The sequence below is a fragment of the Mytilus californianus genome, unplaced genomic scaffold (assembly GCF_021869535.1).
Source record: "Mytilus californianus isolate M0D057914Y unplaced genomic scaffold, xbMytCali1.0.p SCAF_7, whole genome shotgun sequence".
In the NCBI taxonomy this organism is placed as follows: domain Eukaryota; kingdom Metazoa; phylum Mollusca; class Bivalvia; order Mytilida; family Mytilidae; genus Mytilus; species Mytilus californianus.
In genome coordinates this window covers 62,954,503-62,971,343 of record NW_026262723.1, presented here as the reverse complement: position 1 = coordinate 62,971,343, position 16,841 = coordinate 62,954,503, and the positions used below count along the sequence as shown (strand labels likewise).

General features: G+C 30.7%; 1 protein-coding gene across 2 annotated transcripts; it reads left to right on the top strand.

Annotated features, from left to right (window-relative positions):
* The first annotated feature begins 2,032 nt into the window (after positions 1 to 2,032).
* LOC127707782 (uncharacterized) lies at positions 2,033 to 15,442 on the top strand. Of its 2 annotated transcripts, none has more exons than XM_052212545.1 (10): positions 2,033 to 2,165; positions 6,495 to 6,635; positions 7,309 to 7,454; positions 8,529 to 8,664; positions 9,060 to 9,182; positions 10,972 to 11,115; positions 11,963 to 12,088; positions 12,498 to 12,596; positions 14,457 to 14,526; positions 15,068 to 15,442. In XM_052212545.1, the coding sequence occupies exons 1-10, from the start codon at positions 2,093 to 2,095 to the stop codon at positions 15,105 to 15,107; spliced, it is 1,098 nt and encodes a 365-aa protein (XP_052068505.1). In that variant the 5' UTR covers positions 2,033 to 2,092; the 3' UTR covers positions 15,108 to 15,442. The 2 variants fall into 2 exon arrangements, with proteins under 2 accessions (XP_052068505.1, XP_052068504.1); XM_052212544.1 differs by having other exon boundaries at positions 11,963 to 12,091.
* Positions 15,443 to 16,841: the final 1,399 nt, after the last annotated feature.

Genomic DNA, 16,841 nt, shown 5'->3' with positions numbered 1-16,841 from the left:
ATAACTTCTAAAATCCTCATCATGCTACAAAATTTAAAAATTGAGTTTACATTTGAACCTGTACTGTCCATTTCTATGTATAAATTATATTATAAAAAATATGAAATTCTCAATAACGATTCATCTTGTCAGAGTAAATGAGAGGCGAAAGATATAAAAGGGGCATTTAAAACTTATAAGTCAAAAATAAACTGATAACGCTATGGCAAAAAAAAAACAAAAAAAAACAAAAGACAAACAACAGTACATAAAACATAACATAAAAAACTAAAGACTGAGCAACAGGAACCCCACCAAAAACCGGGGTGATCTCAGGTTCTCCGAAAGGGTAAGCATATCCTGCTCCACATGGGGAACCCGTCGTGTTTCTTAAGTAAATAAAATTAGTAAATACAAACCCGGTGATAAGTCTAATTCGGTAGGTCACATTCTCGGAAAATAACTTTACCAATGAATACATATTTCCTTTATGGACTGGTCTATATCGGTGAAACACTACAAAGACAACATGAGAGAATGCATTATCACCGACGTAATGTTAATTATCCCAAGCTGCAATTAATTTCTCTATAAACATTTCAACCACCTTGACATTCCATTTTTTTCTATTGAAGTCAATGTTATCGAGACAATTCATCATTCAACAAAAGAAATATCATTATTCAACAAATTACCTCTCTTGAGTACATATAACTACGTACAAAAAGAAAATGTATTTAAGAGTTATGGACAACAATTACTTATGAATGCACATATGAATTGCAATTGTGTGTTGATTGTGTTTTGTCAACTTGAAGGCGAAATTGTTTCAACTTTTGTACGCCTCAATATGATTCTCTGAATCTCTAATTTACACCAACTGCGGTCGATGACTTGTCTTTTATTATTAAACTGTTTGACATACCAAAATCTAAGCTCAAATAGATATTTGAAATTGCCAAAAATACTTACTTTATGAAAACTAACTCTACAAAGTTCAGATTTGTTGACAAAGTTACCGATAGTACTAATCACAGGCTTTTTGACCCTATCCATCACCCAAAGCAAAATATTTAAAATATTGTAATTATCATATCTTTTACCAATAGGTCAATTAAGTCAAAGCAAAATGAATTGAAGACAATTTTTTATACAAGTTTGTTTTAATACTAATGTATAATAAACACCCGGAAGTGAGAATATCACTTTTTAAATATTTCCTTGTGGAATCATACTTCCACAAATAATTCCAATATTCGTGTTAAAATTCAATAGAACAATAGGTCAACTTATAGTATTTCTGTTGTTGTACTTCTCGAAAATTTAAACAATGCCGAAGTCCGTGAAATCGACACTGTTAGATCCATCAAATTTATTTAATCCTACCTAAACAAAATCAATAAAACATATGCCGATTTTCCACTCACGAGCCTTCTTCGATTTTGACCATTCAGATATATATAATTAATTTTGTGAGAGAACAATTTCTAGAAATCTTTCTGAGTTATATGAGGACCTGGGTGCAGTTTACAGAATAGTGAGGGGAAAAGGGGTTTGACATTATAATTTCTTGAGTTGAAACATCAACAACTTACGTGTTTACATTTTCCCCTATGTGTATTATTACAATTACAAAGACTATGCTTTGAAAAAACAGGTTTTTTGATAATTTGAATAAGAGCCTTCCAGACTTACAGTATCCGATACGTATTACATTAGCTAAATAGATAAATGGCCATATGCTATGGAAAACGGAACACCTGCTGTAAATATTTTTTTTTCAAAACAAGTCATCCTTATTAATTCGTTCGAAATATGCCTATGATGAAAATATAAGAGTTCCTTGACATTAATTTTGTTAATACGAATACAAATTTATTTTTAGCAGCATTACGCAAGAAATATTAATTGAAATAAAATAATTAAATAAATTCACTTAATTGAATATGTTGCCATGGTTTCATATGAATTTGTTTCCTTGTCAGATACGCATATATATATGTATATATATATATATAAAAGTCTCATATATATATATGAGAAAGAATATAATGTGTACATTTGTATAACTTTATATAGCAACTGTGAAAATTGCATTTCACAATAACAAATAATGCGTTCTGCTTTACATTTAACTTACTTGATCGTTTTTGCTTGTGCAAAAGAATATCTTAATCAAACTGAAGGTAAGCATTAAGCTGAACTTGATTTTCATATTGTTTATTTGCATTTTACAAAACATATTTATAACAAACTTATATCAGCTATCAGCCTACAATGCGTTTCCTATCAAGATTTTCTTGATAGATGGTCACTGCTTAAAAGGAGGCTTTAGCATCAGTGGTTGCAAATGGTATATGTTCACAGATGACTACGCCTTTGCTGTTCTTGTAACCAAAATGTTTTTCTCTGACTGTTAATGATGTCTTTACACTAAATTCATTGGATGTTGGATGTGTACTGATTGATATTTTAGTCTTAGATACATGATTTTTTTTATCAGTTGTTATTGTCAGTAATTGCTAGTACTCTCAGATCTGTACTTAGTGTCCTTTTTGTTGTTAGGGATGAGGGATGGATAAATATCCTGCCACGTCCGGTCGATGTTTATGTTTGATTTTTTTTCTGCTTTGTATCGATCTGATGAGTTAAGCCTTTTTCAACTGATTTTTATAGTTTGTTCTTATTTTGTGCTGTTACATCACTGTCCCAGGTTAGGGGGAAGGTTGAGCGCTCACAAACATGTTTAACCCCGCCACATTCTTTGTGTGCCTGTCCCAAGGCAAGAACATTTAGTTCAGTGGTTGTCGTTGGTTCATGTCTGTCATATTTGTTTTTCGTTAATTGTTTTGTTATAAATTAGGCCGTTAGTTTTCTCAATTGAATTGTTTCATATTTTTCATGTCGGGCCTTTTATAGCCGACTATACGGTATTGGTTTTTCTCATTGTTGAAAACAGTACGGTTGCTTATAATTTCTTACATCCACTTTATTTGAACTTTGGTGGATAGTTGCCTCATTGGCAATCATACCTTATCTCCTTATTTTTACAACGTCTTCAATTTTGACATTATAGAATGTGAACACAGTTGGAATTTAACCGGCATGAACAGCACGATGGGTGCCACTATGAAGTAGGAACTGTACTCCTTTCCGGAGGATCCTTTGTTTAAGTTTTCAGTATTGTATCTTGTCATATATTATTTTAAAATGTCTGTGTTGTTTTACCAGTAACAATTTTGTTTGTAATTTTCCCTGAACAACCACCTTCGGTCATATTTAGGGTTACAGAATTTTTTGTATAGATGCTTTATGAATTACTGATGTCTTAATGGTAGTGTTATTATTTTTTGATGCACAGTCTTTTGATGTAACTAAAAAACGTTTTTTATTATGAGTAACATGATGGGTGTCACTAGCTGAGCAGGAACTGTTGACCCTTCAGAAGCAACCTCGGTTTTCAGAGGGATCTTGTTTCTCAATCTTTAATTTTCTATGTAATGTTTTGTTATATCATTACATGTATTCATTTGACTTTTCCAGATGCGCATTTTGACAATTAATATCTCTTCAGTTTAGCTCGAAGGCTATGTATTTGAACTAATACAAAAGTATAGCAAAATTCGAACAATGAAACAGAGCTGTGAATGCGTGATATACATTCCTTAATTTGAAATTATATTCTAAGATTCATAGCAGCAAAGGAGGAGGTATGATAAGAACCTTATTTGGCCCCTGAAATTGCAGAAATGATGAACTTATTTATTAATAAACCTTTCAAAATTATGTGAACTGCACCTGTCCTAAGTCAGGAATCTGATGTTCAGTAGTTGTCGTTTGTTGATGTGGTTCATAAGTGTTTCTCGTTTCTCGTTTTTTATATAGATTAGACCGTTGGTTTTCCCGTTTGAATGGTTTTACACTATTAATTTTTGGGGCCTTTTATAGCTTACTGTTCGAAGTGAGCCAAGGCTCCGTGTTGAAGACCGTACTGTGACCTATAATGGTTTACTTTTATAAATTTTGACTTGGATGGAGAGTTGTCTCATTGGCACTCATGCCACATCTTCTTATATCAGTTTAATATAATCTGGACTTTTTACTGCTGAAATGTCACTTGCGATGTCATTATGATTTTTTACTAAAATTGGACATTTCATGAATAGTTTGAATTGTGAAATATATCGAAATATGTATCAGCAAAGGCTTTATTCAAACAGACTTTTCTGTGCCATAAAACAAAAACCGTATTTTCATTCCATTACAGATTATGATACGATGTCTCCTTGAAAGCAAAACGTCCGTCCACCGGTCTATTAACGGTACAAATTTCACTGCAATAAATGGATTTAATGTATGACTAAAAAGTATAACCAAACCAAATAAGGGATCAGAGCTATTATTGCTTTTTGTCTTTTTTGTTAATTTTTCTTTTTAGCAATGATTGTGTTGTCAGTTTTTTATAGGATTTATGATTTTTGGTGGTTGCCACATTGATATATTCTCGCTCTTTTGAAAAAATGACAGTATATCTCAATGAATGTCCGACATTAAAACTGCAAAACTACGCTCATAATTTGAATAAAAAGAACATTTATTTTAATGAATAGTCTAAACGTCATTTATAATAAAATAGATCAGTTTAAAACATTTGTCTCATTATATTTGAATAGGCCCTGTCGCATAGTATGTTCATTTGTTTTCCATATCTATAGCATGTACTTCCTGCAAATACAAAAGGGAAAAAGGAAGGAAATTAATAATGAATAGAGGGAAAAATTAAATTTGTTTAAAAACATATTAAAACATGTTGATAAACCTCCCCATTTCATTTCAAGTGTTTATACTAATGTAAACCTGACATAATTACGTCTTTCATATGAATAAACCATAAAATAGGGTAACTTTTAGTGAGAAAGCAACCCAACACAGAAGTTAATCTACTTAATCCATAGAAATCACAATATGACATATTGTTCAATACAAACGCTAATGGTATGTAAGTTTTAAATAAATTCAACAGAGACATCTAAGATATTTAATACAACGCCATAGTTTTAATAAACAAAAAGCATGATGAATAGTGAATAAAAACTAAAAATATACTTTAGTTCGGACGAGAACACAAACATATAACAGATAAATTTCATTTGACAGTGCGTAAAACTCCTTCTGTTTGTCTACATTAGCAAAAAAATATATAAATATTAATCAAAAACCTTTAGTTCTGAGAACAACAGAAAATCTTTCCACCGATAAATTCACACTTGTTGTTAATTTTATTAGAAAGCAACTTGAATAAAGATATGGATATTTTTTTTTTTATAAAATAGTGGTGCAAATAGTAATTGTGGTCTCTTAAGCCATAAGTAGAAAACTCTTCTTACACTAAAAATATATGAACTATTAAATTTTTTATGAAATAATGGCCATAATCAGTAATTTCAGGTTTAATAAATGATAAAATATATTACACTGATTCTAAAAAATATGGTTTCCATATATTTTACCAAATTAGGGAGAAAATTTGATAACTTACATTACAATAATTCAAAAATCATTTCGTTTCTTCTACTGGTTAACACCATGTCAGTTTCGGTTGATATTTTTTAATGTCATGTGTCTCTTAACCTAATACAAAAAAAAAACAAAAAACACCGTAGCCTAATCATATACCAGTATGAAGCTAGTATGAAGCTATAGCAAATTAACTATAAGTTTATGTATCAAAAGCGCAATAACTCCCATACATGTCATCGGATTGATTTAAAATCTCTGCCAAAAAATCTTAAACATTTTGTTTTTGTTTAGCTATCTATTAGTTCCAATTGAATATCAATAACAAGCAAAGGTCAAACTCTAGAATGTTCAATTATCCTTGGCCTTGACCACAGTGCCAATGTCAAAATTCAATGTTCTCATATTAAAAGACCACAAACTTTCTAATGTGCATGGTTTAGAAGAGGATCCTACTAAACAACTTTTTTAATATCAAAGGGGAGAAAACGTCTTTAAATAGTCACCAGAGAACTTGGATCAAAATGTATTGGCTTCGTAACTTACAATATGACAAAAACATATGTCAGTAACTATACTGTTTCTGAGGAGTTGCAATGACATTAAAGCAGATCATAATTGAGAATATAAACATGACCGTTGACCTTTGACATTGACTTTAATGTCCTGCCTATGGACCAAAGACTTGTTATCAAAAGACTCTAGGTCTCTATGACTTACGATCTACAAGTAACACCGATAATATATTTTTTCGAATACAGAAATATGGAAAGACATAATAACGCACACAAAAATTCGACCAGAAAAAAAACGTAAGTGAGTTAAACGTTCTTTATTTCTCGCTTTTGGTCTTTTTGTAATATATCTCTTTTGTTGTTTACAATTTATAATATCTTTGACTAATCATTAGCTTTCTAGTTTATTTCTCCTTCACACATCTTTCTTTGTGTACTGTGCGTTGTTTGATAATAATATGATGTTTTTTTCGTAAATTCCAGTTAGTTGGGAAGCAGCTAAAAGAAGTTGTTCAGTTCCACAGCTCAGAATGGTATTTAAAAGCAATGATTATGAAGAAGATAATGGATTTTATGCTTGGACTTCAGCACAACAGTTGTTTTCAGACTGGGCTTTCTTTTACGGTCATTATAAGTTAAACTTTAACAAGATTTAAAACACAAATCGACGAATATTTAAAATCAACATAAAGGAATCGGTGTCATTTATAAATTGTTATTATTCATGTATATTTTAACGATTTATGTCACCATTTGTTCAAAATGATACTGAACGAAAATGAGTCAATTTTAGTGGCCGTTTTCAAATATGTTAGAACCTGCAAATACTTAATTATTTACTCCAATTAAAAGAACCAAAAATTCAGTCACGATATCAAATTAACGTTTGCTATATTTTGTATATTTAAGACGTTTTAGTGATTAATCGATAAGTTTTGCACGACCAAAAACCTTTTTTGTTTTTACAAAAAAATCAAAATAAGGACTTCTTAAAGTTTTTGATCAACGTTTTATACATCTAAATGAAAGTGCTACTGACAGGTTGTTAACTTCTATATTTGAAATGGAAGACAGGTTAGTTGTGTTTTCACAGTGATGTTAAATTTGAATATTGTCCAAAACGAGTCAAACAAGCGCGTGCGCAGAAAAGCCTTTAATGTGCACGTGTATACATTTAAGCAGAATAATCATGATAATGCAATAAATACGTAACACGTGCCGGTATTCCATCAGAGTATATCGATATGTAGGCAAAATAGATTGTGCTGTTTCATTTTACATTTGAATATATTTACAGGCTGTATTGACATTCACATACCAAAAGAAGACGAACATCGATTGTCCACATACTTTTCAAATAGCGAAGGAATTTTTATTTCAGCTAAAAATGATATATTTAAATGTGCGATTTATTGTACAAACATGAATTATTTTGTTTACTATGTAAGTATGTATGGTGTCAAATCAAACTTATTGTTCTTATTTTAAACTTTTTAACTACTGGTAAATCTAGCTGTCTGTTTTCGCAATCTTCGATCTTTAAATACCAAAATAGTCGTGCGATCTTTATATTTATCCTGCAATCAGCCAACTATTGTACAAATAATAGGTACACAAATAAATATTTGTTTCTTTTGTACTTGTACAAATAAAGTCTCCTGTTATTCCGCTTCCATATTGAGCAAACAAAAATGTGAACATTCCTTTTTGGTGGCAGTTCATTTCGCGGTCCGCTTTTAAACTTTTAAATTACAGGATAAAACAATATATGTACATTGTCGGAATATATAAATATTTATTTGTACTCGCTACGAAACAGGAGAAAAGCTCGGCGAGGTTCGCTTTTCGTTGAGTTTCTAAAGCTCGTACATAAAATTTATTCATTATTTTCCGACAATGTACATGTATTGTATATTTACCGATTGTGACATTTTGACTAAGTGTATATTCGCATGGCTGGTAATGCATACATAGTAGGAGACGCTTGTCTTGTTGTTGCACCCGGTATCGCTCCTATTTGAGGTGATGCAATTCCTTCCGTTTTAATTTTTATCTTTATTTGTATCTTTTCAATCGATTTATGGAATTTGATTATCGATCTACCATAAATGTGGATACATACATTGTACCTGTAAACTTATCACAAACAAAAGATATACATAACTTGGTATTATAGCTGTAAATTAATGGTTTAAGATTAAATTGAATAATGATAAATTGAAGTAGTAAATCAAGGTCTAGATAATTGCAGTCTTTCACTAAATGAAAAATAATATTGATCCAATCAATTAAAACAACATAAGAATAGGGTCGTCGCGTCGACAGGATACCCATATTCTTCTGAATATGCAGTAACCATAAACATGTAAAACATTTCTCTTTTGGAAACTCCAGGCGGACATTTTAAAACTTATATTCAATACGTCCTTGATAATAATACGACTGAAGATAACAATTTTGGCGAGTGTTAATTTGTATGTTAAGACATCGATCAAAAATTATAGTTCTTTTTTTTAGATAACGACCTGTTTATGTATTACAAGCATTGGAATGTATCCAGTTACTGATACCACTGTCTGTATATCGCCGTGTCGCACGGACTCGGTTTTCTGTTCATCAGGATTTGGAGTTCCGTTGTTTAAATATAAGCCAGGTAGATATTCATACATATCATTCACTTCGTACTCAAAAATGAAATATCATACTAAATATGAAAATTTACCTTAAGTTTAGAACCTTTTAGTTAAGTAAAACAACTTCCGATCATCGTTTATTTGCCCATTTGTGCATAATAAATTTCATTTTTTACCACACAAAAAATTTTTTTTTTTCTTCTGACAGTCATTTATGATTTTTGAAAATGTGTTCCAGTATGAAAATTGTAACGTAGATAAATATATCTCTCAAAGTTTATTTGTTGTACCGATATCTAACATGCTCTTAGTCACTTGTCAACTAATCAAGTACGTAAAAGTCGTTAAATTGAAATAAAACCCTTGTAATAAACCAATGTAAAAAGTGTCTATTTTATTCAATTTCCATGTTAAGAGGTAAAAGTTTCAAGACGAAGCATGTTTTATTACTCATACCATTGTGTTGCTACAAAAAATGGCTACAACTACGATGATAACTGCTACACTGAATTTCGTGGCTTCAACTGTGATGGAATAGGTAAGTTTCTATAAATCATTTTTTATTCATCTCTACGATTATGAAACCAAAGGACGAGCTCCATCTAATAAATAGTTTCTAAACAATACGGCTAAACATGTTTTTAAATATAAAAATTTAAACTGCTATTTGGTCTTATATGTAGTTAGATATTTTTAATATATATATTCTTGTATATAACTTTATATGTCTTGCCCTTTTTAATTATATATTTCTCATTCGTTAATGCAGATTTTGATTCAATCATGGCGGTATATGGTCATATCATAATGATAGTCTTACTTAAGATACATCACTTTTAAAAAGTATATTTGACCGGTATTGCGATGTTGTGTGTATACATTGTAAAGAGAAGGGTTAAAAGAGTAAGATTAAAAAACGGATTTTGTTATTATCAAATATAAAGTTGGAAATGGTAATGATTTCCAAGACAACTATCCTGTGAATTATTTAACCGAAAGGAAAATTGACTAAATATGCTAACCTTATAATTCCTGTTTACTGAAGAACCAGCTTTGCAAAGGTTAATAACATGCCATGAGTGCCGAACAGTTTTAGAACAACTTGACAAAATTACATACATGTATGTAGGGAGTTTCAGTGTATACAGGAATACATGGGATCTGTGAAAAAAAATGTGTATTCGGTCTTTCTTCCTAACAACATGGATTATTTAAGAATGTTCGCTCCTCTGTTTCAAAATAACATACTTTTTAAAAGAACGTTTTAAATTAATATCATATAAATAACTGTTCATAAAAAGCAGAAAAAAATGGTAGGTCCGTGTCCTTGTTTTTGAGATATAATCAGTTGAAAATTTGGTGGGAAGTGATTCTCTCTAGATTTTTCCTACATTTATGATTGACACCTATTTTCTTTCAATAACTATTAAAAAAAATAACAAGGATTTTATAAGATTTTCAAAAATGGCTTTTTAAACTATATGTATTAAAATTATGAAAAAGTAGGGGTTAGCAGCCACGTTGTTTTATTGGTACTACATGGATAAAACAAGAGGATTCCGAATATCGGACAAAAAGTCAAAAAAAGGAGTAGCGAACATCCGTAAGACTCGCTTGTTTTATATGCATTGTTTAAACGTTTTCACGGAGAGCACGTGCAACCATATATGTTGCATTTTATTTGAAAATTAATTGGGCCAAGTTGTAGCGGGTTAGTAATTTTTACATCTGCCGTGCAGCCACTTCCTGTTTTCCGATAGTTTGAAACTTAACAACACTTATTGTACAAGGAATATTTTTGTCAAAAGTTTTCTTGACTTCAATGAAAAGAAATGATCACTTTTGCTTCAATACTAGTATACATGTTACCTCAATCAATTAAATGCAGCAACGCAGGTTCAGACTCGGCATTGGTCTTGTTTGTCAAAGCATATGGTCACATCAGCTATATAATTGTTTCTGGAATTTACAGAATGTCATCATTATTATTATTTTTTTATAATAATACTTATAATCATAAAACACATCTGATCTAACCAAATAAACTAGAGATCAAGGTAATTAAGAACCAAAAGAAACTGATTCAAATGATATCTTGACCCACTCTAACGAATGTGCACTTAAAGTTTGCAAAAAGGTTATGTCAGCCCTATGACTTATATTAAAGTTGGAGATCGCGTTTCAAGAATTATCATTAGAACAAAAAGGTGCTTTTTTCATAAGTGCAGTATTATTGCTTTACAAGAAGTTGTTATTCATATTAATGTGTAAGACGTTAAACACACTAAAACGGCCGTTTTCATATTAGATTTATGTTTTCTTTGCAGAAAATATTGGTCTGCATACAAATTGGATTAATGCTGTCAATAACTGTACAAATTGGAAAACAACGCTGCCAAATGCAGTCAGAAACTCATCAGCCGGTCACTGGCTACGATATTTCAGATATCAAATATTACATCCAGCTACAAGTAAGCATTAACAGTATAAAATGTATGTACCCTATTTTTAAACGATTTTTCCTCCCTTAATTGTGATATAAAATCATGCTTACAATCAGTATTAATTTGTGTATCAATTCATTTCTTTCACTGGATCGATTGTGACTACTGTGGTATAATAGCTCTTAACTACACTGACATCCTTGTCATTCCTACTTTTGGGGATTTGAACGTTCCTGATGAAGGTGAATCCCAAAAACACTTCGGACTCACAAAGTTTATAGATTGTTCATTTCATTTACATGTAAATTTTATATAATTTTTACGATTTAATTGTGCTAATGTTTCATGAACTTAGTTTATATACCACGTATTTAACGTGATAAGTTCTATATCATTTTTTTATACATTGAATAGACAAATATGCATTCTTAGTCAGGAATCTGATGTTCAGTAGTTGTCGTTTGTTGATGTGGTTCATAAGTGTTTCTCGTTTCTCGTTTTTTATATAGATTAGACCGTTGGTTTTCCCGTTTGAATGGTTTTACACTAGTAATTTTTTGGGGCCCTTTATAGCTTACTGTTCGGTGTGAGCCAAGGCTCCGTGTTGAAGACCGTACTGTGACCTATAATGGTTTACTTTTATAAATTTTGACTTGGATGGAGAGTTGTCTCATTGGCACTAATACCACATCTTCTTATATCTATTCGTTTATGACGGCATGAGTATTTTACTGGTTTACATAGCGTTTGACAAAATATTGAATTATCAGAATTGAACATGCCTACAAGTTATGTATGAATAAATATGAGCAATAATTATAACTAATAGAACATTAATTACAAAAAATATGTAAATGTTTCATCACTATTTCAGATAAGGAAAGACGGAAATGTATTGCAGTTTTCGTAAAGAATAACCAGGAGTTTAACAGTGACTATATACAATGGAGCCATTACCAAGAAAAGAATTGTTCAGAATTGCTCCCATTTATTTGTTTCGGTTGTATGATTATACGCTTTTATTTTTTTGTTTAAAGGTGTATACTTTAGATTTCAACAATAAAAGTATAAAACAAAATTATAGAAGAAGAATTTGATTTATGTTTTTGGTTATTGTTTAATAAAATTAAAATGCCATCTACTTGCAATTAGAACAGAGTAAATGAAACTGGCGTGTTTTTCATTCAAACAATTGCGCTAGAATGCAACTTTTTCAACTATTCTCAAATCAAATTTCATGATTAAACGTCCTTTACAACTTCTTAACACAACATTCACTGTTGTGAAGCCAGAGTCAAATAAGAGGATTTATTTCTCATGTGAATTTTATTTACCCGGAAATCAATGTATTTCATTTCAACCAATAAAATATTTACAATAATAATCTGGATTCAATATATTTTTGTCAGGTCACAAAACTGCAGCAGTTGCTTTAGTTCCAAACTCAACGGTAAAAGAAAATTCAACCTCACAGTTTTCATCAGGATTTAAAGAAACTAACAAAAATGGTAATTGTTTTAAAATATTGTTTGTAAACAAAGTAAATATTATTATGATTGTCCTATCTGACACACATTTTAGTTCAATATATACATATGAAGCACATTTATTTCAAACAAGTTCCTACATTTTCGGAATTTGGAGTCCAATATGTACAATTTAGCGTAATAAACATAAAATCTGTCTTCTTTCCATTACAATTAGGATGTTTTAAAGATGGAAACGCATGTTTTCATTTTTCCATAATAGACATGTGAACTACATAAATGTCTAAACAAACAATTTTCAATGTAGGGTTTTCACCATGTGTGTCTTTCACCATGTGTGTCTGTTTGTTTTGTTCACGCATCGTTGTCAATATAATGGAATTTGATGCGACTGTCATACAAGTGAGAGGTTTAGCTAGCTATAAAACCAGGTTTAATCCACCATTTTCTACATAAGAAAATGCCTGTACCAAGTCAGGAATATGACAGTTGTTATCCATTCGTTCGATGTGTTTGAGCTTTTGATTTTGCCATTTGATTAAGGACTTTTCTTTTTGAATTTTCCTCGGAGTTCAGTATTCTTGCGATTTTACTTTTCACATGTACGTATGAAAACGAAACCAAACGTATGTAAATTGATATTAAAAAGGATATGAATAAACTTTTACTACAATATAAAACAAGAAGATGTGGTATGATTGCCAAAGAGTCAACTCTCCACAGAGACCAAATAACATAGACGTTAGCAACTATATGTCACCGTACGGCTCTCAATGATAAGCTATTCCCATACCGCATTACAAGCTATAAGAGGCACCGAAATGACAAATTTTAAACAATTCAAATGCGAAAACTGACGGCCTTTTTTTGTACAAAGCAAGTATGATTTACAGCGAGAAACAGCAACCACTGAATAACAGGCTCCTGGCTTGGGATGACGCATACATAATGTGGCGGGGTTAAACATGTTTACGGGCGACCAACTCTCCCCATAACCTGGGACAATGGTGTAACAAGACAACATAAAAACAAACTCTTCAGATCGATACAAAGCATAAAAACAAAAAACAAAAACACTAAAGACACAAAGTAGAGATCTGAGAGTACTTACAGTTACTGAAAGCTAATTCAACAACTAATTTAAAATATCATATATCTAGTAAGACAAAAATATAAATGAGTACACATTCACCATCCAATGCATTTAGTGTAAAGACGTCGTTAATAGTCATAAAAACACATGATATTGTGTAACACTAAAATATTGGTATCCACAGATTGTAGGACCATCAATGTTTATAGGTGTATAGCAATAATGTTTTGAGCCTTGATTTATTGATTACAAAATCGAACTTTATACCGATAAAAACAATATTCAAAGATATAATTACAGTATTACATTGGTAACCTTTTAGAATGAGTTTATCTAAAGGATCAATTTCGTATCTTAATTTACGGACTCGATAAACAACATCATCGTAAAAACTAGGATGACTTTTGGCCTATCCTGTTTGTCATACGTTTTCTACAGGTATAGCCAAACGTCCAAACCAAATCTTAGTATCTATGCAAGAATTGAGTTAAGGTTTTAAGTAATTTGTTGTAACGAAATCCTTGACTTAACATACAAGTAAGAGTAACATTCAAAGATTTGATTATCCCTAGTCATTTTTTGGTTAGTGCTATCACTCCGTCATTCCATCTTAGAATACAAATCGTATTTGACATACATTGTACCCTCGTTGATAGACGTTTTCAATGCATTTGCAAAAAAGCATATGATATTATTCTTTTATAAGATAGGTAAAACATAATTAAATTGTTAACATTTTTTGTATCACAAAATCCTTTTATTTACATAACTTATTCTTTTAATTTTAGATGAAATGGTTATAGTCAAAATTATACTACTGACGTCCTCCATAGGGATTGTTTTTCTTACTATAATAAGGTATATTATGTGGTATATTTAATAAACATGATATAAGGGTAGTTATACCATTATTTAAATAGAACTCGTAGACTAAGTCTACGTTGATTTTGTCTGTTTTTCTGAAATAATAATACGAAGTTGATTTCAAATTATTTTACGACTTAGATTTTTTAGTTGTTTTAAATTTAATGTTAATCACTGAAATTTTGCACGGTGTTTTTATTTATTTATTCATTCATTTTTTTGTTTGCCTACTTTGCGATCACATAACATCCGAGAAAATATCTCTTGCGCAAGTAATTTGTAGAAATTAACAATTATTATATGCAGGGTGATCAAATCGTTGATTTGCGAATTTAACGTCAGCGCGAAAGTTCATGTATTGAAATCGCGAAAATGTTCACGTTTACAGTCATTTAAAAAGGTATTTATTATATCTGTTCAAATCAGAAGATTTGTATTTCTCACTGTTTAAGAATCTATGCAATTACATGAATTGTATTTAACCATGTTCACGAAGAAAAAGAAAATATCATAATATTTATATTTATTGTTGTAGATTATGCTATCAGAAGATCAGAAATTATAAATACCGATAAACTCTTGACAGTTAAAAAAATTATCTCCAGTTATAATTATAGGAGATAGCAAGATTCTAGAAAATAGTTGTTGAAAGATGTTTCTTATTTTTATCATAAGGTGATTGTTAAACATTCGCAAAACTTTGTGTGATATGCATAGTGTATCTCTGTATGTTGAATTATTGAAAATGACAACAAGAATGATATTATGTTCCTTAGTTTGATACTAGTCAATATTTTTTTTGAAATAAACGAACACCAGTGTATACAAAAAGCGAATCCAGATAGTTCATTTTCGCTGTCATACGCGAGTATTATTATTGTAAAAATAAAAGATGATAGGGCAAACTGTGTTTGTTTGCGTTTTTAAAATACAAAATAATTGATTTGAATGTATATTTTAACACAATTTGAGAAATTCATCTATTCCATGACTTACATAATGTTACCCTTCACAGAGACGCTTGATCTTTTACGGAAGGTTTATTATCTTAAATTTAAATTTAAAAGACAATATTAACAGATAATTCAGTTTAATTATAAATTATTAACACATAGTTGAGAGGGTAATAGAGCAGATTGTTACTCTTCAAAAAATATATTGTCAATCTTGGCATGGACTCGGTATACAATGTTTTCCCGGGGTAACAATCTGTTCTATCATCCTCTATGCTATGTTATATTTATAAACCATCCCTGGCTTATATATTATAACCCTTCACGGAGACGCTTAACCATTGGTGCGCTTTATTAAATACGGATTTATTTTTGCTTACATCTTGAAGAGAAATAATAATGGAGTTAATTAAAAGACAATGCTTATGTTTATCGTTGCGGTCAGAGGCCTTTTTCAAAGACTCAAAATAAAAAAAAATCAACGCCATAATTTGTCACTTTCAATTAAACATGTAAAGGACAATAATAAAGCAGCAGTCAGTATGATAAATCAAATAACACCAAGCTAAGATGTTGATAAAGTAGATTGTACATGTAACTGAAAAGTGGTTCTAAAGTGATAAGAAATAATTGCAACAGAAAGAAGGATTTTTTTTATTTAAAGGTTTGATGGTAAGTACTAATAATTAAAAAAATAGTAATATTTATTTGTTGCTTGAACTTCAAATGCAGATTTGGTTTCAGCTAATACCGTAATATAATGTAGCTTATTACTTAATACATATTCAAATATACCTTTCAAATGATTTATAGGTTTTGCATTAACTGAATTTTGGGTTGCCTGGTGGTTAATACATTAGGCAATGTTTAAGTATATCGTGTTCCTAGATATTAGTTATACTTGGTAAAAGAAGCATGTGAAATAAGTAATAGTTATTGAACAAGCAAATCGGTACATGTTATTTAATCTGCACGGCTCGGGTGACCTACTTGAACCCAACGACGCAGAATTCCGGTCAAAGGTCATCCCGACCGTGCAGATTAAATGATATATACCGATTTGATTTGTCAATAACTGTTTTAACACATGACGCCATCAATTTACATGAACGTTTTGGAAATATGTGGACGATATTCTGTAATCCACGGCTCCTAGGAAGTTATCTTGTATAGGGTAAAGGAAGGGGAAATACGCCTATATGTATTAAAAGGTCATATACATGATCTTACATCCCTCTTTGATTAATCTTCCTCTGAGCAAATTCTTGAGGGAAAGATAAACAATTAATCTATACTCAATAACCCTTTCACTTATGGTTTGTCATACACCGAATTAAAAGTACATCAAATGGAACT

Excerpts from the sequence above, each read along its gene's own strand:
- LOC127707782 (XM_052212544.1), top strand. The coding sequence starts at position 2,093 with ATGCGTTCTGCTTTACATTTAACTTACTTGATCGTTTTTGCTTGTGCA. Across the intron at positions 6,636-7,308 it reads AGACTGGGCTTTCTTTTACG|GCTGTATTGACATTCACATA; the intron begins GTCATTATAAGT and ends ATATATTTACAG. Across the intron at positions 8,665-9,059 it reads GTTGTTTAAATATAAGCCAG|AGGTAAAAGTTTCAAGACGA; the intron begins GTAGATATTCAT and ends TTCCATGTTAAG.